The 27,150-nt window shown below is 45.4% G+C and overlaps 1 protein-coding gene across 1 annotated transcript in view; it reads right to left on the minus strand.

The window, feature by feature from the left end:
- Positions 1-23,965, minus strand: part of LOC121618006 (regulator of G-protein signaling 6-like) — a 39,714-nt gene extending 15,749 nt beyond the window's left edge. The window contains exons 1-2 of the mRNA XM_041953238.1: positions 23,836-23,965; positions 21,549-21,644 (exon numbers count right to left, since the gene is read on the minus strand). Of these exons, the coding sequence (XP_041809172.1) occupies positions 21,549-21,632 (84 nt within the window). The 5' untranslated portion in view covers positions 21,633-21,644; positions 23,836-23,965. The remainder of the gene's footprint in view (positions 1-21,548; positions 21,645-23,835) is intronic.
- Between the last annotated feature and the right edge of the window lie 3,185 nt (positions 23,966-27,150).

The raw sequence follows: 27,150 nt of genomic DNA on the forward strand, positions 1-27,150 counted from the left end.
TATGGATTTAATATAACACACATAATGCAGAGCAGAGAGGAGGGAGAGAGCACCGCATGGCAAGACAATTACCAACCTCTCACCATAAGCTTGAGAGAGTGTCTTGGCATGAATTATTGAACATCCACTATGGAGAATTACTGCCTCAACTCTTGTTGATAAATCTCTCACAGCGAGTGGGGGGAGGGGAGGGGGGGTGCTGCATCTGCCCTTTGTGTTGTGAACAGAACCTTGGTATTTTAGGCTATCTTTGGCCTACATGAGAGCATAAACAGTTTTACACGAGCACAACAGATTACCGCTGAAACATCGCCATCTTCCCTTTGAAGACAAACCTTCCACCCAAAACAGCTGGGAAAAAAGCTTTGAAATGAGCTCTGTTCGATCCAACTCTGAAGGACTCCGCAATTCCCCCGAGACACAACAACACGGGAAGGATTAAGTCCTTTTGTTCTCATATAATAATGGACCCTGGACTGGGTATAGCAGTATAGAAAGAAGAACTCATTATCTCCCCATAGGATGACAGCAGACAAGAAGTGCTTGGCACAGCTACAGAAAGTGCACAGCGTATCTCCTGGATGTACAAGCTAATGGTGTTTGCAGCTTGGTGTGGAGGGTCTTTGAGAGCTGAAAATTGCTGCTAGCGTGCGATAACAGCACTTTGCCCCTCGCCACCGAGCTCTATAAATGATTATCAGGAGAACACTTGTGTATCTTGCCACCGCGTGTTTGCATTCGCCGCACTCGTGTGTGCAGACTTGTACCGATGCATGACTCTCTGTGTGTGTGTGTGTTTGTGTTGTCGTTCGTCCGCCTTATCTTTTATGGCTCTGAGGGCGTCACCAGCACTGTGTGGCACATGTAGGAGGGTAAAGGCGTAGGGAGAATGTGAAGGAGCAGCTAGAGGCGCAGTACAACAACAGTGACAACCAAAGCCACCAGTTAATACAAAGCATTCAGTCCACGGTAATGTCAGGACAGGCCCGTGCGCTCTGATGTCTAAAACAAGATGTCACGACTTCCTGTAACATGGTTTTGTAATTGGGGCTTAATGAAGTGAAATTAAACCATCTAAATGAGAGCGTCAGTGACATAAATAACCATCACGTAAATGCGACATGTTGAACTCTGGTAGGCAGACTATTAAGTATGGAAACATTCGCTTTTCCTACTAATTGAAACGCTGTGCCCCTTTTTCCAGAAATGGCCAGAGATGAAGCTATTAAAAACTGGCCCAGTCTTCAGAAATGAGACAGCTGCTGCTAAAAGATGTATCAGGCGGTAATAGCGCCATTAATGATTCAGCAGTCATCAGCGGGCGCGGGCACACTTGTCACCGCTGAAAGACGTTCGGGCCTGTGAGGAAGAACGATGGATGTCCAGGTGACGGGCCCGCAGATGATCATGACGTGTCAGTTGGAGCTGGATGAAGATGAAATAGTGACGAGGCTTTGAAAAGTTTTTTGCCGAGTCATTCTCTTCAAGTTGTGCTTTTTCTAACGTGTGAATGCTTTCCATTCCAGGGTTCATCTGTGCTTTAAACGTACTCAAATGCCACAAATCAGCTTCAGTCATTCCAGCAGGAAACCACCTGTGTTTACAATTTTCACCTCTGCCAAGAACTTCTGTTGTCGGTTCAGTTTGTTTGTCGGCAGGATTATGGAAAAAATCCTGGACTGAACTTGGCCAAAGGAAGAACCAGTGAAATTTTGGACACACAAATGACTTTTCACTTGGATTAACATCGCAAGACAGGGCATCTGGTCCTGGCGGAATAAATGTCAAGCATCTTAAAATCTACTCAACGGCAGTAGCGGTCGACTGATGGCTGATGCCTAATTTATTGATAATGATAACAAACGAGACTTCATATAGTTAGCAGTCGTCATGGAGCACGCGGAGACAGAGGTTTCATTGGAGACCAGATACAACTGTAACATCGCCACAGTTCTCAAACTAAGGTGTGTCTATGGAAGCATAAACACACACACACTAATTATACTAATTATACTCTTACTCACATCTAATTGTTAATTGTCAGCAATAAACTCCACCAGAGATTTTCAGGGAAAGCTTTTACACTTTACGGGAACAAGCTGACTGAAGAAATACTGACCGCGAAGTCTTTTGACTTGTACCAGCTGTTTTTGTCAACAAGCTGCTAAGCTCATGACATTGTTTCAGTCTAAGCATTTGATGTTTGTGTGATAAATGTTTTCTGGATTTCACAAAATGTATGTTAAGTCTGTCACATATTTCCAATATTCTAACGGAGTTCAGATTTGTCTATCATTAGATAAAGAGCGGTCTGTCGGCCTTGTGGGAGGTCTGCGCTCTACAAGTAGCCCTTCTAGTTTCTAATGATCTCAGTGTGAAGAACCTACTGAATAATGAAAGAACATAAAAACAACAACACAACCATATTCAACATGCATTAGGGTTCATTAGGATTGTATTATATTATGCATCATAATTTTATAATGGGAGCAGCTGGCTGGATTTTAGTGCTCAGTGAAAATACACCAGCAGCACGACATAAATTTCTATAATGACAAAAGAAAGCCTGTGGTCCCTCCTTCCTCAACTTCAGCTTATTTTAATCTTCAGTGGAAATAATAGCTCGGAGTATTAAGAGATCATATTAAATACCTCTCAAATGCCACAGTGATATTTAAAATATTTTCCAGTTATTAGAATAATCAACGCTGTTTACAAGGACTCTCTACAGCTCCTGCACTCTGATCCTCTGGAGTCTGATAAAATATGAATAAATCTTAACTTAGCAACCTCCAACAATAAATGGAAATAAAGTAGTAAGTGATTATTCAAGTAGCCATTTCTCTAACATGGTTTGCTTTGTGTGCATCAGATGTGATCGTTCCTGCAGTCCAGAACCAGAAGTTCACACGTCTCTGCACTGCAGTTCCGTCGCTCCGTCATCTAAAGCCAAGACCGCCTTATTCTCCACACTGAGCATGCATGCATCCTCTGACTCTGAACACAAAGCATGCAAAACTTCTACTGCCTTAAATTAGCTTCAAAGTCTGTGTCTAAGACAACCACTTTGGCCTCCTCGTGCAGCGGTCGCTCATTCAGAGAGGCTTGTGGAGGAGCCTCCATCTCCTTAAGCTGCTGATAGTAAGTCTGACTGGATGCAGCACTCTACGCTCCGAATCCTGAACTTCATGCCTTTGTGTTTATGTGCTTTTGGTTCGGAGAAGCAACAAAATGGTTTTCTTTGACCCGAAGCTGCTGCTGTGCCTGATGATTTGCCCTCTAATTTGCCTCAAGTCAGTCACCGTCTCAATTATCTTAGGCCTCGATGAACTGTTTTGCTTTGCCTTCCATCAAATGTCCTTTTAATTCCCTCCTTGCCTCACAGCGCTGCTGCACTGGACACTTTCTGTGAGTGTATTGTTTGGATTGCTGACTGCTGCAGGGCTCTGGAGGATTGCCTGGCTTTAAACTTTAACTCTGTTCCTTCACGGCGAGCGTCTGTGGCTGCACTGAGCGCCCGCTGGCTCATAGAACAGTAGCCTTCCCCGTGCGTGTGTTGTCAGAAGCTCAGTCTTTTGCAGCGCTTATGTTTCCAGACACTTGTGGGCTAGTAGGACACCACTCGCATAGTAACCTCACTTGGCAGTTGGCCTGTAGCCTTCCTTTTTGTTTCATGTGTACTTCTGTAGTTCTCATATTTTGATATTTTGTGTTTTTGCAAAGGGATTTACAGATTTTTCTGAACATTTTATTTCTCTAACAAGAATTCACTCAAAATAAATCACATTTTATCCGCATTTAAAAGGACACAAGCTACATTTTCCTTAATAACACTAATATACTGTAGTTTTCATGCATTTTGTTTATGTCCTCAAGCCACATCACACTGTATAAGAACACTTTTTGGACTGAAAAACACAAAGTAGTTGCATATATTGCACACATTCTATCCTGGCCGATCACTTATTGGATGGTTTGTTATGGACTAACTTCTCCAAAGTACACAACCTGTCACACACTACTTTTTTGAGTGCCATTTTGACCTCCGCACCATACTGGGTGCATAATTAAGTGAGTTCCAGCTGGTGTGTGGTGCCCTGGGGAACGAGGTGAGAATAAAGCCTGCTGGACAGAGAAAAGACCCCCCCGCTGCCACCACCACCCGCCCCCTCCTTCTCTCCTCCGTCTCTCCTCCACACTGCCACCACCGTCCAACTCTCTTAGCATGCCAAGTCATGATGAGGGAGCTGTGAGAGCTGGATCTGACACACCGGGGACAGACACTGACAGCCGCACAAGGAGCAACACAGCAGACTGGAAAAGCCCAGCCAACCGAGCGCCATGGTCGGAAACTTATACCGCTTTGGAGACGTGTGAATGAATCACATTTGCACACACTAGGTCACACTCTGACACATATCCATGCACTGCCATGTGTGCCGTATGTGCCTAAAATCATAAACAGCTACTGGAAAACTCACAAATGACCCGCTGCGTCAAATATTGCATGTGAGTGAGGCATCATGTCCTGACGGCTCTGAAAGAGACATATTCACTGATCCATTCCTTTTCCAAATTGCCATCTCCGCAGGATGCCCTGCAGGAAAAGGTTTTTCTGTGCTGCAATAAACAACTGTTTTCCCATCAGGTCCTGCAGCCGAAAAAAAAAAGCCTTTTCCACTCCAGTGAAGCCGTTTTCCCTTTTGCCGATGCCTTTCACATGTAATCCCTGTCATCATTAGTGGCAATGGATTGTGAGTGCACTAAAGTTAATTGTTTGAACGTGGAGAAAACTCACATCTGGGCTGTCTGGATTACATAATCTGGAGAAAAGCCTTCTGAAGGTTAAATGTACGTTGGAGCTCACCTCTGGATTGCTCTGCTAAATGGCTTCTTTGGGTTTGCTCGAACAACCTGTGTTTCCTGTCACTGGAGCAGGTGTGAAACTGTGACCGTGATTATTGACACCACCAGATGGCGCTGTCTCAATGTGGGGACCTCCCTGTGAGCGCAGAGGATATCGGGAACGTTTAAGACAGACACTTGAAAGCGCATGGTACTGTCCTCTACTACTACTCTACCATCGGCGTAAAGCTATCTTGATTTAGCATGAGGTGGACGTGTGATATTTCTGGGTATTATGGGCTATTTTTGAAGGTAAATATCTTGTAAAATGTGACATGGGTGCAACATATCAAGTGGTAGACTATTTAAAAGTAGTGGAAACCTACAGATCATGAGATGTTGCACACTGGTGTGTCTGTATTTATTGGATGTTGACAGATATGCAGACAGTGTGAAGAGCGTGGAACAGACTGTAACTGGTGTAGTGTTGACGGTTGGGCGATACGTAAAAAGTTTGCACAATGCACAAGTTGACACTTATTCAAATTCTACACATTCATTGTAACTTTACAAGACCCATGAGTGTCAGATTGTGAATTTGTGGCCTCTTTGTGTTATTTTTCACTCTTCAGTGTTAGCCAGCTTATTTTTCTTGCACCCTTGTGATCTAGCATATTTCTGCAGTCTCTTGCAGTGGGTGTTTTAGCACCAGTAGTTGATGGTTATCGGTTCTACTACTGTTTGGATAACAGCGAAGAGCCGAGGTGTCGCACCGTAAGCAGATTGGAGAGATCTAAGTGCTACAGAGGAGAGTCCTTAGCTGGGACTCATTTCGTTTATCTAGAAGAACTGCATATATAGCAGAGGACTTTCTGCATGTTTTGTTTTAATGCTTATATTTACTTTTTTTTTATCTCAACCGAACACCATGTCTTCCTGTTCAGAATAAAGAACACCAAACACTACGCATGTAAGCAGTCCATTGTCCAACACACCCTGTACACCTGTTCCTGTGAACCAGCAGCTGATATCAAGGCACAGTTTTCAGGCACATTCTTTCCTCGGTTCAGGTGTTGCCCTGCGGATTCATTCGTAATTTAATCACATACCAGCCATTAGCGGTCTCTTTAGCTCAAGTGGCCACACCACAATAAACACCCTGTCCAGACAAAGAGGCCCGGAGGTACAGGGCTGTACGAAGAGTCTAATTAGCCGCTGCTTGATTGCCCACCCAGGCTGGATGCTCCTCGGGGAAACATGCTCAGATCCAGAAGTGTCCAACTGCGCTGCCGGGCCTCGCTTTGAACCAACCAGACCCATATGCTGGGACAGGGAGTGTTGATGAGGCCGTTTGTCACTTGTTTGGGCCAGTTGAGGATCCCTTATGGTAACTGACGTGAGTGCGATGTGCAGATTTTGGAGGCAGAGCTTTTGTGTGTGCGTGTGTGTGTGCTTGTCAGCTTAGATTCGCCGTCTCCATGGCAACGTGGCGGCAAGAGGAGCTAAGCAATTAAAAGTTTGTCAAGTTCGGCTCCAGCACGGGCAGGAAGCCAGCTTGACTATATTACAATTACAGATCGAGCTCCTTGGACAGATGGGATAATCTTGTCAGTACTTTCTGACTGTGTTGTTTTGCAATTTTTTTAAAAAAGAGGAATAATAAGCTCCTCCAAATCAAAAGCTGATACTTTAAATCAAAGCTTCTGAGTCTGAAAAATTCTTGTGTGTAAAGTGCAGATGGAAACGCTGCCAGGCTAAGACAGGCTATACTCGGGAGAGTATAAGCCTGCCCACAAACCGCAGTGACTCATCAGGTCACCTTTCTGTTGATGAGACTCAAGGAGGACAGAAAAAGATCATCTCCCCTCTCGTAAATGTCTGTTGTTAGATACTCCACGGGTTGCTAAGGGCTTGAGTGCAGGGAAAACATGAGTCTGCTGCCCCTCTGAATAGATAGTCCACTCTAAAACAAAGTGGCCTGTGCAGATACAGGGGCTACTTTTGAAAGAGTCACCGTCTGAAATGAAGGGCATCAGCAGCCACACGTCCCGTCTGCTTTTATAGGCTGGTTTTACTCTGCTGTCAGTTTTATCATAACTGCGCCGCTTGTATTATATATCAAAAAATGAACCGCAGCTACCAAAAAAAGGTCATTTGCTCTGGAGGGAGAGAATCACATTACCTGCAATTCACTCCTCTGCAAGATTTACCTTAGAGATCATTTTCTAACAGCGATTTACATGCAGGGAGGAAACTTTTACTGCAAACAGCTCTCACACCACCTGCATTTTGAGTGCCTGTGGGACTCTGTAAAGGCTCGGCTCTAATAAGGTTCGGTGTCCTTACAGCCACTAGTCTGCGATTAGGACGGGAAGGCAGAGGAAGACTATTTGCATGTGGTGTAATGAAAAAACAACAGAGAGGGAGAGGTGGGATGCGACAGCTCGGCGTGGAGAGCGCTGAACAGATTGCGCCAGGCAAAAAGCATCTGCTGCTATCTGCCTGATTGTCACTTTCAAAGTTCTTTCCAGAGAGGGTTTTCTATCATTTATCAGCCTTTCTCTTAGTCGCAGGAGAGCCTCGCCTCTAAGTCACAATGTGTTCACCGTTACGCAAGGCAGAGGTAAGCCGGTAGAATGCAAAAGTGGAAATCAGCGACGGTGTGACAGTGACGGGGAAGAGGCAGCGGATAACGCTGCGCTATTTTGAGGATGCGGGTGAGGATGCTCGCCGTTTAGAGCCCCTGAGGGGGCCTCAGACTGGGCACAATTCTGTCTGTGGCTGCCAAGTTTGGAGCTCAGTGCCTCATGGAAGCTGTTGCTGTCTGCTCCAAAGAGGTGATAGTGAATTTAAGTTCAGTTAGATTCTTTTCCACTTTCTCGATCGATATGTCTTCATTCTGCCTTCCTATCTGGGGCACTGCACCAGCTAATCATGCAATAATATCTGCAGGAGATTTGGTTTGAGGTGGTAAAACCTCAGGACCATCTGTCTATCTTTGATGCTGGCATCGTCCCCTGACACGCTACTCCTGCCGGTCCCATTCCTTAAGGCCTGGTGGTAATTAGGTTACAGAGAGAGAGGAGAGGGGAGAGGAGGCGGCATCAAGCCCAGGTCTGCCTCGTCCCTCGCCGGGCCCACAAGCCTGTTCTTGATGTCTGGCGCACAGGAGACAAACTCTCCCGCCGCAGCACTTACTCATCTCCAAGGAAAGGAGAGGCCAGTGGGTGCCACAGTGAAAGATTCGGGCCTCAGAAGACGACACCATAACTTGTCCCTTCAATATTTACACCAGATTCTATTGCACATTGTGATAGTTGGCAACACACAGTCAAAACTCGACATTTCCCTTGCACTCTAATCAATGCGTCCTTCTTCTGAGGCATTTGCACATGATGTTTGATAGGCCGACCACTAAAGACATGTAGCCGGCATCCGAGGCAATTATTTGAGATGACAAGGTGGGTCTTCCAGTCACAATTATATATATTATATATAATAAGTAAGCCAAGTTTTGATTTAAAGGAATGCTCTTTCTTTTTTCAAGTTTCATCACTCTATAATGATTCCTCCTCTCTCTTGAGAGACGATGTGTTTTAATGCTCATGCACATTTTCTACCTCAGCTCAAAATTATACTGTTTCTCTGCTCTGTTCCTCATGCGCTTATCTGAGTAAGCGAGGCCCTTGACCTTTCAAGATGCATGGATTTCCTGTCATGGCTACTGGTATAAGAAGAGTTTTATTGCTCTGCTGCTCCATCCCTTCCGCCATTTTCCTAGGTGCTGCAACAGTCACTCGCACACTGCTGTTACTGCAGACGTGACATCCCTATTACCTGTGTTGTTCTCCCCTGTGAGCGTCAGAGTGCTGACAGAGTTTTAGGGGCAAGCAGTGTTACTGTGCCAACAAAGGGACTAAGTGAAAAGGGCTGTTATGAAAGAGAGAGGAGGCATAGTGGAGCACAGGGGGGGAAATGTACCTCTGAACCTCACACAAGCCGAACCTGTTGTCAGACAGCGAACGCCACATTCTCCAGCAGTTCTGTGTATTAGCAAACAGCGTTAGGATATTTTTTTTTTGGAGCATCATCGCAACTCTGGTGAGGTGCTATGACAACAACCCTGTTCTCTTGCTGGGTGACAGATTTCACAATAAAGCCTTGTTACTTCCAACTCATGGGTACAGGTAATGAAATTCAGGCAGCTGGGCTGACACGTGGAGCTAAAATCTCATCTCGCAGTGCCATGGGGCAGCTGGCTGCGCCGCACACCTGTAATGTGCTTTGCTGCCTTCGGGGCCCTGTGGGGGCGATTCCTGATAGGGGCCTGCAGAGGACGTGTCAGCGGTGCAGGCCTTCGTCACACTGTCATCCTCTCCCTCACATGCCACACGACCAATTGTCATCCTCTAACCATCTTTAAATAAAACCGAATGAGGCCCGAGGAGGTCGGGCGAAGCTCCTTTAACGGCATCGCGGGCAGAAAAGTGCGTCTCATAACAGGATGTGTTACAGAGCTGTACTACCTTAAAGGCTGATTGACTGACTGAATGATAGAATCAATAGATAGGAAACGTGAACACTACAGTAGGCGTTTTATAACATCTAATCCTTACTCACTGCTGATTGATTATCTATAATGTAAACAGACAACCTTCAGTGCTAGCTAATGCATTGCAAGACAGCGACCAAATTCGCTCATAAATCTTTCATTCTTTCTCCACTGGGGAGCCAAAAATGAACCATCTATTATGTCTGCAAAGCTAGAATTTGCAACCTAACCATCACACCCCCTTGAGTTATTGAATAAGCTTCCTAGAAAGGGACAAGCCATGCTTTGAGATCTAATATCCCCTCGACATATTTCAAAGTGAAGTGTCCGTTTCTGTTTTCATCCCCGGCTTTTTGCTATCTGTGTGTGACAGCTGGCTGTAATTTAGCAAGGGTTTGTGAAGGTGATCTACTCAGCCACACCTGCTTTTAGGACTTTGCACATCAGAATTGCCTAGTTATTTCCTCCATAAAGGCAAATGCTAAAAGCACTTCCCTGACCAGCATATTCCCTTAGGATATTCCTATCATAGCCTATGAATAAGATATCACACAGAAAGAATAACCACAAGAATATTGGATTCTGAATATCACTGTCTCGCTACAGCGGGGAAAGTTGTCTGTTTTTGGAAGGCAGGACACTGATGACTTTGTATTATTGAGAAAAAACTGTGCACATCCTTGGACATTGATTGCAACGTCTCATCTGCTAATGCACCCTCTTTCTTGTAATGCATTTATAATTAATGGATCCCGACATGCAGAAAGTTCAGGACTTTTAGCTGTAAATATTGTTAACACAGTGACTTCCACCAGACGTGCAGCAGATGTATTTTTCCATTGAGGCTGGATATCATACTTTAGCTCAAGAAGATCCTATAGTTTGGCTAACGGCATTATTTGGCAAGAGGAGGGGATTAAGCTTATCGCAGTGTGACCTTAGAACTGATCTAGTGCTTTTCATAAAAATGCACAGAATCACATGTGAATGTCAGTGTGACGTGAGCACAGACAGACGGTTTAATAGGATGGCCCTTTGTGACAATGCACACATGTACCAGTGTTGCATCCCGCTGCATCTCCCTCTTGTGTGTGAGGCATCTGCCAGGAAGCTTGTCCAACACATGATTAATGCTGCAAAATACTTGGTTAGGTAGGAAAAGATTGCGGTTATGTGCATCACATATGTTGCGTTACGTACAGTCTCCTGCCTGAAAGCCCCATGTTCCACCCATCCATCCACCCCAACCTTCTCCATACGCAGACTTTTTTTGCTCTTTCCACTAAATCACCTTCTTCTGAGCATCTAAACGTGAATGGGCTAACAATGGAATTAGCTGAAAGCCTGGTGCATCCAGTAACTCATAAGCTGTCTTATTTTCATGTGGTGTCTTAGCTTGCAGGTTAGCCACTAAAGGCTCAGCAGACTTCAAACAAAGTAGTTCATATTACGTGTTGTTCAACCATGTCTGAAGGCAAAAATCCTCTGGATGGCCTCAGAGAGAAAAGTCTCATCCCTTTCTTATGCATGTGTTTGTTGGTTTGAGGCAATTAATCATACAAACCTGGATAATGTTGCACATTTTTGGACTGCACTCTGATGTACACACAGAAAGTGCTGCAAGGAAGGCACTTTTGGCGAAGCTGGGCTGAGTAATGAGGAGTCACCTTACAAGTGCCCTACCTCGAACTCTCTTACTTTTGATATCGTGCAGTTAGTAAATTGATATAATTGCTTTTAGAACAACAAGTCAAACCTGCAGGCTTCTATGAGAGACACTGGAAGCTGGTTCTGTGTTAGCTGTGTAACCTTGGGATATGGACTGCGGCTAACGGTCAAGATGCTGATCTCAGGAGAACACCCAATGTAATACCCAAACCGATCAGTCACTGACCTTTCACTGCAATGTTTTAGTTCTGCCCCCTAGAAGTCAATCACTGCACTTTTCTTTTTTTAACTGTATTATTGTACAAAGGGCGAGGCAGGTGCAACAGCTTTACAGGAAGTCGACTTTAAATCCAGTGAGTGAGTTGAGTCAAGCTGAGGAAACAAGGCTAAAATGATGAAACTGCAATGCTAACCGTGATGGAAGTAGACAATGGAAATAGAAACGGAGGGCAGTGGAAGGCAGCGCAGCGGTCGGCTGCTCTGACACTCTCATCTCGGGGGTTGAATGTCAGTGAACTGACTGAACTACTTTTGAACCTGACCTCCTCTGCCGCCGTCCACTGTGACAGAGCTGACAGCGACCCGACAGGAGAGACACTCTGTGGTGCACCAGCATTTTACCATCTCCTTTTTATTTTTTTGAACTGAGACATGGTTGCACAGTTTTACTTTAAGAAAAGCACAAGGCTAACGTAGACTGTAACATATTTATCACATTTGTAGACAAGGTGTATGGAAAAAAGAGTAACAATAAATCAGTAATATTTTTTCTAAAAATGAGTAATTTCTGAAAATCCTGATTCAGGGGTAGCCCAATAATTATTCAAACCTGGAACTCTTACTGTGGAGAAAAAAATCACACGTTTATGAATGTGCATTTGCTCCTTGCTGCCAGCTGTGCCCCCAAAGCGTGGGAATAATCATGTTAGCCTCTTCTCGTGTTACCACCCTATTGCAGCATCGTCGCTGCCTCTCTATCTGACCTGAGCCCGATCGATTCTGATGATTATTAAGCTTAAAAGCTTCGCCACTCCCTTCCTACTGTCTTTTCTGCTAATGAAGACCAATTTCCATTCAAAGCAATTGCAGCGGTGTCAAATTCAAAGCTGGACATATTGAAGCGTCTAAGTAAATTAGGCTCATGTTGCCTGACACGTGTAAGCAGCTGAGAAGGAAGCTGGGATTAATAAAGGTTTCTCGCACTGGTAGACGATATACGACACCTGGTTAAAAGAAATCGCTTGTGTGTGCGTGAAATCTGAACCTACTGTATTAAAAACAAAACAAAAGCCCATGTAAATCACTGATAGAGCTAGTGTGAAGCCCTGAGACCAAACTGCAAGAGCAGGTTCAACCTCCACCAACCTCAAACACTCTGCATTTTCCCCTTGCTGAGGTTTTTCTTTCACTCCGTTTGATGAAAGTAATCAGGGCTTTGTTATGGATTTGGCCTCTGCCATATGAGTTATTGACAGAACAATTGGAGTGGAAATGGGAGTCGGCACACAGCAAGGTCTCCCACAAGGACATTTCTATTATTTTCAAGCTGAGGAGGACAAAAAGAAGAAAATCTGCCACCGATTATCTGACTCACTCACATAATGTCAGTTAGCAGAGCCTGCCCAGCGTCACAACTTCAGTCAGAAATCTCTTGGCGTACCAGAGGATAACGCTGTCATTTTTGACAAATGGGTTGTTTAGACCTTTGTGACTGCAGCTGTGACTAAACCAGACGAACACACAAGGACATTTCAGTCATTTGTCCAATTAATTTTTAAATGCTGGGGAGTTGTAGTGACAGCGCGCGACTTAATTGAGAAATCCCAAGGGGGCAGAGTTCCAGAGCCGGGGTGGTCTGAACTGAACTGAGCTTGGGGATGTGGTTCAGGGGCGCAGGTCCGCGCTCTGGGGCGAGGCCAAACGGTCCGGTCTCTCCTCCGAGGGCTGTTTAGTCAGACTCGCCGCCTGTGGTGATTAACATTTGGGGCCAGAGTGACTCATCCCTGCTTCAGCCTCAACCCAGAGACAATTACAGAGAGTCACAGCACTCCAGCAGCAGACACTCCATCATTACCTGTGGCTCGACACTGCACAGATGACACCCTGTCCATCCCGTCTGACTCAGACCTTCTATTTTCAGGGGAAATCATTTCCATCCCTCAACCTATCACATGTGCGTGTAAACAATACAAATGGGAGTGTTGGCAGATGGTGCTCCAATTACTGAGCATTTGTAAGGTTGTTCAAAGTGTTGGTGATCAGCATGTTTCACTGACAGTCTTCACTGTGTGACATGCTGCACTCTGCTGTCGTTGGCTTAGGTAATTAATTTCATTGTCATGTATGAATGAGTGACGCTAGATTCTTCTGATGTTTTTCACTCTCTGAGAGTGTCTTTGAGTTTCTGAGCAGAGAAGGGACAGTGTGATGAGGCATTCACAGATTAAAACAGGAAATATTTCTGATCGGACAAGAGCCTGCAACTTTTTTTTTTTTCATCAGCTCTATTCAGCATATTAAGGACGTTCTCATCAACGGCCAGTCTGCCAACTCAAAGATAAAATGTAAAAATAAAAAAAAAACCACTGTCAGCAGTGACAAAGTACTCCTTTTCTTTGATTAGCAGTGCAGTCAGAGTGAAAGTGGGACAAGGGGAGGCAAGGAGCATTTCCAGACAAGATCCCCAGAGCTTTCACAGTTAAAGTTGCAGCGGAAAATGAAGCATGAGGAAAATAAAGTCGCAAAAGAGACATTAACATTAAATGAGAGTTTACAGATTGCATTTGATTTATCCATCATGTGTCTGATTCAAACACCGAGGTCAAAACTCCACACCTACGGCCATTGTCTCTGATCGTAGGAGTATTGCCTTTTAATGTTCCTTTAAAGTTGCTTTTTTTTGCAGGACAAATGGACCATCTGCCCCTGCATCCTTAATGCTCAATCAGCTATTACATTTTCATCAGCCAAACCGAGTAAAAGCAGACTTACGGCTCATTCTGCGCACACGCTGCACGCACAAATGATTTGGCTAGCCACTTTAATGACCTATGCTCATCAGCCGTGGATGTTACTGCACCCTTGAAAAGTAGATGAGTTCACAAAGTTAATCCATCTCTATGGCTTAATGACGCAATGCCGGTTGTAAAAAGAGAGGACAGAAAAGCTTAATGCCATTACAAACTAAACCTTCTGTAAATATTATTTCACATTATGAAAGGCATGTATTAGGAAGGGCCAGAAGATGTATAAACGGCGCATATCTTTGACTTTTGATGCATTTATTTTGCCACGCAGGGGTGGGTGCCGATTGATCAGCAACTGAAAAGACGAAGGATACTGAAAAGGGATATTGGGCCATGTTACAAGGAAAAACAACATATTTCATAACCTATTAGCTGCTGTTAGACAACATTAGCATTCAACCACTTCCTAGCTAATATTACCTTTTGGTAGTGTTACATAAAAGGTATGAATTAATTTTGAAATATTAACTTGCATCTTGGACACATTTATTTACAGGAGTTGGTGGAGACCAAACCAGAGCTAATAGGATTGCAAATACTGGACTTACATTTAAGTTATGTGGCCCCCCAAAAAAACAAAACAAACAAAAAAAAACAGATATGAGATCAAGTTATGAACGTCTCCCTTTTAGTTGCAGCATCATTCTCGGTCCTGTTTCCTTCATTTCCAGCAGAATTCAGCACATGATGATGTCGTTTTTATTGGCTGCCCCGTGGACTTTTGGGCTTAAACTTCCTTTTTAATTATAATCTAGTCAGTGGACGTCACCTGTCAGGGTCTTACATGTCCCAGCGGTTCAGTGTTTGTGCTTTGTTGTTTCTCCATGTTTCCTCATGGCAACAGAGAACTAGGTAGGTAATGATTGTCATTGTTGCTGTAAATGCATTTGTTTCTTAAAATATGTGACAAAAATGACGTGGGACTGTAATAGCTTGTGCTTTTTACTAATTCCGTTTGTCAGCTCCAGTTTGCCCAGCGAGTTGCTGCTGTCAAACTTGTCAAAATGTCACCCCAAGGCACCGGCAGCTTTTAACACACTAATGTCAGAGCTGCTTCCAATAAGCCACTAGTATTTACCATACTTGATGACACAGGAAATTATTCTTTGGCGGCATCATCAACAACAGTTTAACTGAGCAACAGTTTCTTCGCTGGCGCTATTTCACGTCAACCGCAAGACAGTTAAAGGGAATTTTGTCCAATGTGGAAATCCTCTCCAAGTCATTTGCTAGTATTTTCATATGATCCACTCTGTGGGAGTGCAGTGAGCTCCCTCAGCGTTCTGCAGTGATGCCGAGGTTATTCAGAGTACAGTAGGAGGTATTTAAGGCGTATTCCATCTCTAGCGCGTTTCCAAGCAGCCTGCGATAAGTGGGAGGCTCAGGGGGGTTTGGAGGGCATTTAGAAGTGGGACACAGTGGTGCCAGACGAGTCCCCATCAAGCTCTTTATTAACATCACCCTATGCATGGCAGCATTAGGCTTCAGCTTTGTGAAGCACACAAACACTGGCTGCATTATTAAATGTGCTCCTTTAAGAGCCCACTGTCAGCAGTGTGCGAACCGGGAGGGAGACCAGGAGAGGCACTGGCACAGGAAGGACTTTCCTCACTGGAGAAAAGCCTTTTTTTTCAGTCACAGTGATTCTCTATGGATGAGGTGAATAATCCTGTCAACACTGTGCGCAGGCTGCCAAAACACTGTGAATTATTATCCAATTATGATTTGTTTTTCTGTGGACTTCCAGGATTTTCATGTGTCGGCCCATCTGCTTAACTGGAAAGACGAGGCAGGCCAGCACACGGGAGCTGGTTATATAAGAGATAGCGTTTTACACTGTTCCTGTTGTTTTATCTTATTGACCCAACTCGGAAAGCAACCCACACTGGCACTTAGCATACAGGCACACGGGCTTCAGCGTGACCCTGATAGTTCAGCCCATACCGACGTGTCAGATAAAGGCTCCCATGGTACAAGTGGAGATGGTGTTAAAATGGTCACACGTGATAAAGCACCGGGAGAAGTTGTCCCCGCAGCCGCAGAGGTGATATTTAGAGCGTTCGGCTGAACTGCGATATCTTAAGTGCACGCGGGAACAGTGAGTGGTTGCCCATAGACACCTCGGATGGAGGTTAGTCTTAAAAGAGGAGAGATGTACCCTCCGTGGGCCCCAGAAGCACTTCAGAGAGAGGAGAGAGTGTGACTCATGGGTGGCAGCAGAAAGACATGCAGGCAAGCTTCCTTCTGACCAACATAACTGGAGAGACTCAGCGCTCTCAACCCAGCCAGCTGTCACTCCCTGCTGCGGTAGGTGAATGGACGATGTGGGAAGCTGCTATTTACAGTAATTTCATCTGCTCCTCGAGGGACAACCAACATCTCTCCTTCAGCGCTATTGACGTAATATTATACGAATCTCCAGTATCTCCGTGTCATCCGCACCGTGGGAGCGAACTCCCTCTGTGTCCCGTCTCTAAATCTGCCTAAGCCCAGTTGACAGTCACTGTGGATGGTGTGGGAGATTAAGGTCGGCACTGGCAATTATCTCTTCTCCCATCACTCAGGATGTTAGATTAAAAAATGGAAATCTTGAAGATTTCAGTCCTGGTTGATTTGGTGACACCTGTAGTCGCTGGTGGTAACAGCAAATACTACAGGTCACAGAGCTCTGGGGGCAGTAAAACAAACTATAGTTGTTTTAATGAAGAACTCAGGCAATAATTGGGTTTTTTCCATCATTCTGTGAGCAACCGTGGTCTTATGTTATGTTGCGCACGGCATTTCCATTTCCTGTGACCGCTTCATATAAAGGTCAACTTATGTTTCGCCAGATAAATGCTTTTAATATGAAGCTGCAGCAACAGGAAATGTTCAGTTCACATTAGCAGTAACTTAATACAGCATTTTTTCTGGACATGTCAAGACCGAATCCCAGTTCGTAATAGTACAAATATAGAAATATTGCAATGCTTTCATCAGTTTGCCATAGGCTCGACCACCATTGTGTTACCCCATACAGCGATAGTGACCAAACAGACGTTTATTTAAATGAAAATCTTTGAGATTATAACTTTAAACATCTGCTCTCCACTCTGACGGCTTCACACATGAAGGATAACTCGTATTAGTCGCCCCATATCTCCTGCTACAGAAACAAACTTCCATTATCATCATCATGACAATGTTCATGTGAGCGCAAATTCAAAGATCTGTCCAACCGACCAAGAAATACTGTGTTTTGTTAAGGCACTAAAATACATCTTCTCTCCTTTGTTTTTTGCTCTCCTTCACATTTAGTACCACATAGGCTACAAGGACAAAAATACCAAGTGATGATGATAAAAAAAAATGTGCCGGATATGAATAAATGAATAAATGAATGGAGGAATATGATGTCTCAGAGGACCAGATATTTTTCCAAAGATGGAATGCCTGAAATGAGCTTCAATTATTAATTAGCAGGAGGAATGTTGGAAAAAGGAACTGACGGGGGAGAAAGAGAAAAGGGAAATGTAGAAAGAAAAATCACAAGACTTCAGCAAAGGTAGCAGCTTTGTGATGTGAGAGATAGACAATTTATCCTATGATCAATGTTAAATATATTATTGTTAAGATGATTATTTAGGTGGTCCACTTAGCTTAGCATGTTGGCATGCTAACATTTGCAAATTAGCACTAAATATAAAGTTTAGTTTTGCTAATATTTAGTCATAATCCAAAGAAATTTTCACCCCAACTGCCTCAGCATTTGAAGCTCAGTAAAACTAACTGGCTAGCTTTAACCTGACAGCATGGAAGCACGGCTGTGGCTCAGGAGGTGGAGTGGGTTGCCGATCCCCAGTTCCACCTGTCCGCATATCTAACTGTGCATGAACAGTAGAAATATTGTGTGTGTGCAACGTTTTGAACTGATAAATGCATTTACCATTTAACAACAATACAGCACGGTTGACAGAAGCACACTATCAGCAGCCTGAAGAAAAACTGCCACTGCAGCCAACTAAGTCCAAATCTGTCCACTCAGGCTAACCCAAGTAAGCAAATAAGATAAGAAATTAAGGTAGATGAGATAAGAAAACAACACATGGGACAGAAAGATGGAGAAGCGTGTCCAGCAGAAAGCTTCTTAATGTTTCTCTAACACATGCTAACGGCGGGAGTCCGCCAACAGAGCCTGCCTTACGGCAACCCAAACAGGACATATCAGCTGATCCTCAGCCACAGACACTAGAATCAGCAGGATTCATGCTTTGACCACCAGAAGTATCTGTACAAAATTTCACCGCAATCCATCCAATACTTCCAGACATTTCAGCCTGGGCCGGAGCGTTGGGCTGATTTGTCTTACAGATGGCGCGTTTCAGAGCGCTGCACTTGCTCTCATCCATTCTCCAGCGGAGCAACGTCTTGGAGTGTGTTGAACTAGAAAAGTTGCAATTGTCAACCAATCTGTAGTCTCTGCTAATAGACGACTACAGCTTACACACACCCAAAGGCCACTGGCACCACGCAGTGCCTTTGAACTTCCTGGCATGGCTCATTACTAATATTTACCCACTAATGGCTCCTAAAACTCATCTGGATGGAAGCTGTGTGCGATAGTACCACGCATGCTATTGCTGTAATACCCGCCTTCAGGTATGATTTGACTGCTGAGAATTATCCAATCAAACGTTTAATGACCTGAGTAAAAGGAAGAGGGGACGCAGCACAAATCCCGAACCCTCCCTGGGTAGGACGGGAGTGCTTTTAGTCCGTCGGCAACAATTAACTGTGTGTCAAAAACCAGGCAGCCGTTAGAGCAACAGTCCTGGCCCCCGAGTCACAGAGGGGGGAAAGGGGAAGACACACACACACACACACACACACACACACACAGGGACGAGAGATGTTAGCTATTAATAGTTGGTGAGCTTTACCCCATCAGAGCACTAAAGTGGGTTCTCTGCTCAGCTTAATTGCATTTCCCAACACAGTCGTGCTTCTCATCATGGTTTGAGCTTCTTTTTTGTGTGTCTCCTGGTGCCACTACCATTCATCCACCCGTCATATTCTGTCTGCTAAGCACACTGAAGACAGCGAGGAGAAGCACAACGGCAGGAACGATGCACGCGTGAAGCTCGTGCCTGAGCTCTGCCGTGCGTGAGCGAGTATGATATGCGTGCAACCCGCTCCTGTTCGGCCAAATTACCTCTTTTTTTTGAGGCAATAAGACGTCCTGCAGCTATTGGATTGCTTTGCCTCACTTCCTCTTTTCCGTGGGAGGAGAGAGACGGAGCAAGATAGCACTGCAGCACCTACACCGCATGGACGGAGACAGCCTCCTCCCTCCTGAGCACTCAGCCTCTCTGTAATGGCTAAATACATCACATTCACCTTTGTCTAACTGCCTACACAGTTTACTTAATAGTTCTGCAACAGATATGGCAGTATTAAGGTATCTGAACCCTGAGCACCTGTACATTTCACAAAGGTGCTGCCCACATTTTGAAGTATTTTTATCTCTGGACCAGGACTATAGCCTTTGCTCCTGGCAGTAAGATACTGATGTCTTCCAGCTGACAGAGGCTCAGGCCTTTGGGATGAGGCTGCCAGTGTTTTCCCAGGTGGCTGAGCATATTGGTGGCCATCTGCCTCTCTGCAAGCAGCGCCTTCGCACTGCGCCAGGCCGCCCACCCACCGAGTCCAGTGGCCATGGGCGCTCTGCCCTCAAAGACCAAGCACCTCTCTATCGTTTGGCCTTTTTGACATCATTAGTCAGTGACTGGCAGTGAGCTGAAATATAAGAAAGCGAGAAACTAGCTAGTCAGCTTAAATAAAGACAAAGATCCGCTCTTCAAATGATTAATATTCCTCAGCTTTCTTCCTCGAAAGCTTCAAATCCAAAATCACATTTTCAAAGCGGGGAAGGGCGGAAAAATCCTGTCACTCTCGGAATCATCTGCCTGTTGTCACTGCGGATGACTGAAACATGAAATGATGAATATTCCCTCAGGCAGCATCCTGACAAGCAAAAACTAGCCTCTTAAATGCGTTGCCTCCAGGCATGTGTAGCGTTACATAATGAAGCTCTGCTGTGAAATCCGTGAAGATACCCAGTGTTACATGCAACTACAGTATGTTCTCTCTGCAGCGTGACGGCTTCTTAGAATACATGCAGGAGGAAGACAATGCTTAATGAACAATGAATGCATTAGCATGTAGAATAGACACAGAAAACAGACACATGTAGTACACAATATATTTCTGGCAGCTATGTGTCATATTATTTGTCTCATAGCTCTGATTTGATTATTGACTGTCATTCCTGGTAGAGACTTTAAGAAACTGGAAATTCCCACTGCTACACTCACAGGTTGAGTATTTACAGCACACAGTGGTGAGTGAGTTGTTGCTGGCAGTGTGCTTCCACTACCCCTTAAGCTGCCAACTGCTGACGTGTGACACTGTGCTCATTGCATGCAATCCTAGAAGCATCATTATCAGAAGTATTGTGAGAGATAAGGTTTCTGAGAACAAAGGAGATCCCTGACAGTTTTTCCAGGTTGGGCTGCAGACTGGATGGGTTTATTACAACGATGGAGGTTTTTAGGAAGCTCTTCTAGTTGTCACAAGCCCTAAACTCCGCAGTGACACATACAGTAGTCAACAACGCGATTAAAAGAGAAATTTTTACCACCGAAGCAGCTGCTGTCAACAATTATTTCACATCCTGTCATGCCCATCCTTCCACTAATCTGTTTACCTCGATTTATAAATGGCCAATCATTAGGAGCAGGATGAAACAACAGATATGGGACAGTGGGACAGGATCCGTCAAGTCCGTCCCGCTTAAAGCTCACTTTTCACCATGATCAAGACAGCCGGCTCGGTGGTAGAAGTGAATCCTGTGGTTTTAAGTGTGATCAAAAGAAGCTTTTTTTTTTTTTTTAAAGCGGGCTGTCACAGCACCGGCAGAGAAATTACGAGCAATTCGTCGGTTGAGGAGGAATAACCACCCCCCTCACAGGCCGTTTCCAATCCCGGCCCTGAAGTATCTGCTACTTCCTCTCAGCCGAACATCCACGTAATTAGCCACCAATACCGCTCACCCTCTCCAATCAACAGCAGCTATTGAAAGTGAGGCACCATGGGGACGAGGTAATTACCCTTGACACTAAAAGGACCTCTTATTGCCCAAACCCTCACTGATGAGGCTGAGAGCTTATTAAAACACTGCAGGGCTGAAGTTTCCCAGAGTAGTGATGGCACCGCGGTAGGAAGAAGGTCCTGAAGATGGTTTCAAGACGGCTGAAAGAGACATTCCTGACACCTGAGTTTGACAGTGAAGGCAGCATGTGGTAGATACACACTGATACGGACCAGTGGGCTGTCAGGAGCCTGTCTTCGGGTCATCGCCTCTCAGCCAATGTTTCTCCCTTCATATAGGCTGCATACACACATCGACTCAGCCTTACCTTTCTGTAGACGATCATATTGGGGGAGTCCTCCTCTGGATCGGTGATGCCCACACCTCCCTGGTCTCTGGACCCCTCCGCCATTTTCACTTGGTCCTGCCGTAGAAACAGACAAACCACGTGAACTCAGCACCAAGAACACACCATTGGACAATTTGATAAACATCAGTCAGCATTACTGTTTCCCCCGGGAACCAACATCCCTCCAGCCTCTATCGTCGTGACATTCAGCTGCCAAAAATGTGTGCCGCTGTCTCGCAAAGGAGACGCCTGTCACAGTAGGGGAAGATAAGAGAGCTCAGGTAGGCCGATGGAAGATGAATATTAACTAAGCTACAAAGTCAAATCATGGGCGTACAGTGCCGCAGTGACTCCCAACCAGGCGTACTTGAGGGGTACCTGAAAGATTGTGGAGCAGCTCAACTAATTTGAAAAAAGTTGGCATGAGCTGAGAGGACTGAACAGTGGATGGGTGAAATAGTCAGATGGGTGAACACATTTGAACACGTTGGGTGATGTTGCTTCTGACAGAAACCACATCGTCTCAGGGGGGTCAGGGTGGCAGCGTGTGTGTCTGCATCCAGTTTGGCTGTGAGGTTGATGAGTCATCTTTCTTCATAAGAAACCGATGTCAATAATGAATGCACCCTCACTGAGGTGATGCTGAGAGGTTAACTGTGGTCCAGCCACCATGTTTGTTGCTGTTTTCATGCTAAGTGTTAGTAACTCCATTAGTAGCAATCATTTGATGGTTACCTCTGATCTGCCTGCGCTCCCCACATTAACGCCCCCAAGCTTCACTCTTTGAGAGCTGCTGTCAAGGGATTTATTTACAACCTCCACACGGTCCCCATCGCTTTCTCTAGTCTCCCCTCTCCCTCCCGTCCTCGCACTCTCTCAGGAGAATTAATTCTGCTTAACTAAGGATTTCCATAACCTGGGCTTCAGCGAGCCTCCGTAGCCCCGTCTACCCTTTGCCACTGAAGGCTCCCGTGTGCATTAAACGGGTCAAACCATTTGTTAGTCCTCTAATTGCGTAGAGGAAAGAGGGGTGAGGGGGTGGATTACACAGTCTGACACGTTCATGATTTTTGGTACTCATAAAACACAAAGTGTGTGAGGATAAAGCTGCCAGGAAAGAAAGTAATCAAACGGCTTACCGGGCCTCACTTTTCACTGCAGCAGTTATTTGTGTTTGAAAAGAACTATGATGAGCTGTTGAGGGGAGAAACCGCAGAGGATACAGACTGTCAGACGCACATAAGCAGGCACAATATGAAACCTTCATACAACTGAATTAGTAACACTGCATCTTGCCAAGGGGCAGCCGCTGGCAAGGGATTTGTAGTAGATGAGTTATCTAATTTTAGCCGTGCAATGTAACAAGTTTGAGCCACTGTAAATAACGGCTTCGGTGGAGAAGGAAAGTAGAAACAGTTAAAATTCATTCCACCGGCTTGCACAACGGCAGACACGGAAGATGGCTTTGTCACCGTTGTTGAACACTTTAATCTATTACACCATGGAGCATGGTGATGCGCATGAGTGAATAAGTAATCATCCGCTCTCGCCTTACTGTTTGTTATTGCCACCAGAAGTGCGGAGTGCAGCGCTGACGCGTCTGAGCTCTTTTTAGAGTCTGAGCATATTAGACAGCTAATCTTTGCATCCGCCTCAAGGGCCGTATGGAAAGGCAAGGCAGTATGGATTACATAGCACCTGCTTCAAGAAAACAATAGTGTGTCAATAGGTCCCCTGCGGACAGGAAGCTGTAATTCTGGAGAGCAACTTCCTCCCAATTGAGCTGCTCAAGCATGCAAATCAAACTCCACAGAGGGACCATCAAGGTTGTTAATTGAAGGCTTGTGTCAAAGTGATGGAGGACGGACACTGAGAGGCAACCAGAGAGCACCAGCGTGCCCCCGTGTGCAGTACAAGTGTGTCTCGTCACATGCACAGCCTCAAATCCGAGCACACGGTAAACACTAATTTATGAGGAGACAAATACAAAAGGACACTGCACACACACACACGCATATTCACAGGGCAGAGCCCCCTGCAGTGGCTCAAATAAACAAGCCAACAGACGCCCAGTCAACTGAAACAAACTGAATAAACTGGAGTTCGCACACAAGCATGCACAGAACGAGCCGTGCTCCAGATACACCCTGAACCACACTGTGGCTCTGTGAGTCCCAGAGCCCCGCTCAGTCTCAGCGGGCGAGCGGCCGAGTGCCATGCAACATCTGTGACACCTGACAGCTGCCATTACTGAAGCATTCATTACCTTAGAAACAAAATAATGCCTGGTCCACTCCGCTCCCCTGGTTGGCTTCCCCCTTAGCAACAAGCAGCAGGCAGGTTCATGGTATAATTGGCAGAGGGGGAGAGAAGGGGATGAAGAAGACTGGGTGATGAAAGCAGTGAAGCAGCAAGAAGGAGACAGAGAGAGAGAGAGAGAGAGAGAGAGAAGCTGGCTGGTCACTGCAGTATTCCTCTATTCCTCCTCCTCCTCCTCCTCCTCTTCTTCTCTCTTCAACAGTCCTGCCTTGCCCCGGCAGTTCAGGAGATCCTCACATGTGTGCACCTCGTTCATCCCCCCTCTCCCTCTGTCCGCATGTGCTCGAGTCTGAGCGAGAGCGAAAGAGTGAGTGTGTGTGAGAGAGAGGAAGAGGGGGAGAGAGAGAGAGAGAGAGAGAGAGAGGGAGGGAGGGAGACGCTGTGCAATAGAGAGCAGATCAAGTTGGAAAAGGGGGAGGGATGAAGGAATTAGAGAGAATATAAAGAGGAAAATAGAGGGAGGAGAAAGGGAGAGCGAGAGAGGGTGTGTGTGTGTGTGTGTGTGTGTGTGTGAGGCAGAGTGTGTTTGTGTGTGTGTAAAAGAGAGAGACAGAGAGAGAGAGAGAGCAGTGGATGCACAGTGAAGAGGAAAGGAGGACAGAGAGATGCACACTGCAGCAGCGCCCACCGATGCTGAAAATGAGAAACATTTCATTAGGAAGATGTTGAAACGCTAATATAAAAACAAGTGACTGTTACTGAGCGCACACAGACGCTTGGCTATAAATATAAAATCCAGACTCTCTGAGTGAGCAAAGCTTTGCATTCTCCATTCAAGGCTTAAGCGTGAGGGGCTTCTCACTGCTTGTTTCCTAAAGAAGGCTGTGATCCAGACTCAGACACATTTCCACAACTTATATTTGTTTTTCTGAAGCTTTCGTCTCCTCACATTTTGCTGCTGCAGGAAGGCAAACATGCACTCTGCTTCGCTCTGCAGCCACTCGGCTCTGGCATGCCTGTGCTCTTCCTCATTCCCTCTCTCTTCAAGGAAACTCTGGAACCATTCAAGCTTAAATGGCAAGCCGAACGAATGAACCTTTTTTCCTGCGATAAATGAGATCCCGAAAGCCCCCGAGGAAGATACTCCAGAAATACATGGCATGGCCAATTTGTGAATGCATGCATGGAGAGCGAACACACACACACACACACACACACACACACACACACACACACAGACACACAGACACACACATACAGATGTTTGTGTTGACAGAACCAGTTCACCAGCTATCAAAGAGAGATCTTGTTTTTCTTCCCCGTGCGCTGCTCTCTCTTTCAACTGTTATGGAAGGAAGGGTCCTGGCTCTGTGAAGCCCCCCCCCCCTTCTTCGCTTTTGAAAATATTTGATTCGCCTCTGATATTCCTGACACGCAGAAAAGACCTTGAATGAACATTTTATTAAGCGGAATAGATGAAAAGCCCTGTTGTCATTATTAAAAGTTCAGCGTGTTCAGGGTTTTTCTTCAGGCGCGAGCAGATGAAGTCAGAAAATTTTACTCAAAACTCCTGTTCTTGGTAAATGCGGTAACCAAGGGAAACCAAGGTCACACACCCACGTGAGTGGCACACCTAATAGAGTGTGAAACTATTTGTCGGCCCACGGTGATTTCCCCACACATTTCTCTAATAGTTTTCAGCAGGAAAAGAGCAGGACTGTATATAATACCCCCCTGCATCCCCCACATTATAACAGCTCTACCACAACACATCTACTGTACAGTGCAACAAGCCACACACATGGTCATCTTCCTGCACCGTGAGCTGCTCTGGCATTAAGGAGCTCCATCATTAACAAGGTGACAGACAGGCAGGCGCACAGACAGACAGACAGACAGTCAGACAGACAGACAGGGACTTCTCTAATCTGCTTTGAGGGGGCCAGCCCTGCTATAATCTGCATTAATGCTAAATTATTGAACAGGCTGTTCACAGCCACACTGCTGCCAGAGAGCAGCACTACTGGCCACATGAATGACACCACAGAGAACTTGCGTGCCTATAAAGCGACTGAAGGCGAGCGTCTTTTATGGATGAATACTAACTGAGAGGCTGATGTTGCATCTAAACGTTTGGGGATGCAGTGGAGGCATTCATTATTTAAAGATTTTTACAATTACAGATCCCTTCCTGATTGTCAGTATAGTCCACAGTCCTTGTTCTGTTTAGCCAACTCTGGGGATGTCAGTCTGTCTGTTGGCAGCTGAAATATCTCAACAACTACTGCATGGATTGTCATGAAATTCATATTCCAGACCCCCAGAGGGTCAAGTCTAACGACTTTGGTGATCCTTAGACATTTCATCTTGTGCCATTATCAAGTCAAAATTTAAATCTGCCACTGAGCCGCTACTGTAGCGCAGCATGTGGCCACATTACTTGTTAGATCTCTGCTCTGCAGCTCATCAAGGAATCACTGTGGAAACAGAAGAAGGAATTTTGCACTGAAAAGACAAAGACGCCCACTCGATCGACCTAACTCACACTGCTGAAGCCTCATATTAGCTTCACCTTAAATGCATTTTTGCAGAAAACTTGGGCTGTACATAGAAAGAGCTATTCATGGCCAGCGTGGTCAGGAGGAACAATCCTGGCCATCAATACCTCTATAACTGTACATGTGGCCACATGAGTACTATTCAAGGACAGATATGTAAGCCTCTCAAGTCCAATTTGACTAAATATCCAGAAACAACATTACAGTGGTGTGACCACAACTATGCCAGACAACACGCTCCAGCCACATCTTGGATCCGTAATCGTCCACGTCTTCACCCTGGCGTCTCGCAGGTTATCCTCATCAATCAATCTGTCTGGTCTAGGCTCGTGTCTGTCTGGGCGGCTGCCTTGTGTAATCATGCCTAAGTGGAAAAACAGCAGTTCTCCGTTAATCGCAATAGAGCAGCAGGCGGCCATCTCCTGCCAGGCCGCTGACAGGTATCCATTTACTCTTAAAGCCACCTCAGAGGGCCCCTGCAGTTGCATTACTTTTCCTGCGTTTGTCTTGTTAAAACACACACAGGAAGTATTCACGGTGTGTCCAAAGACCACTCTGTGAGACCGAGTGTAATTCAACAAAATATCTTTAATAGATATAAACATTTTTACACATCACAGCTCAATGGAAACAGAATCACATGCTGTCACACATGTTAAGAATGAAGGTGCAGGGGCGGTCTGCTGTGCTAGGGGCCTGGGACCCGGTCTTTGTCCCTCCTTATCCCCTGTTTATCTTTCTCATCGGTCCTGTCACTCTCCACT

This window comes from Chelmon rostratus, chromosome 15, assembly GCF_017976325.1.
Source record: "Chelmon rostratus isolate fCheRos1 chromosome 15, fCheRos1.pri, whole genome shotgun sequence".
Lineage (NCBI taxonomy): Eukaryota > Metazoa > Chordata > Actinopteri > Chaetodontiformes > Chaetodontidae > Chelmon > Chelmon rostratus.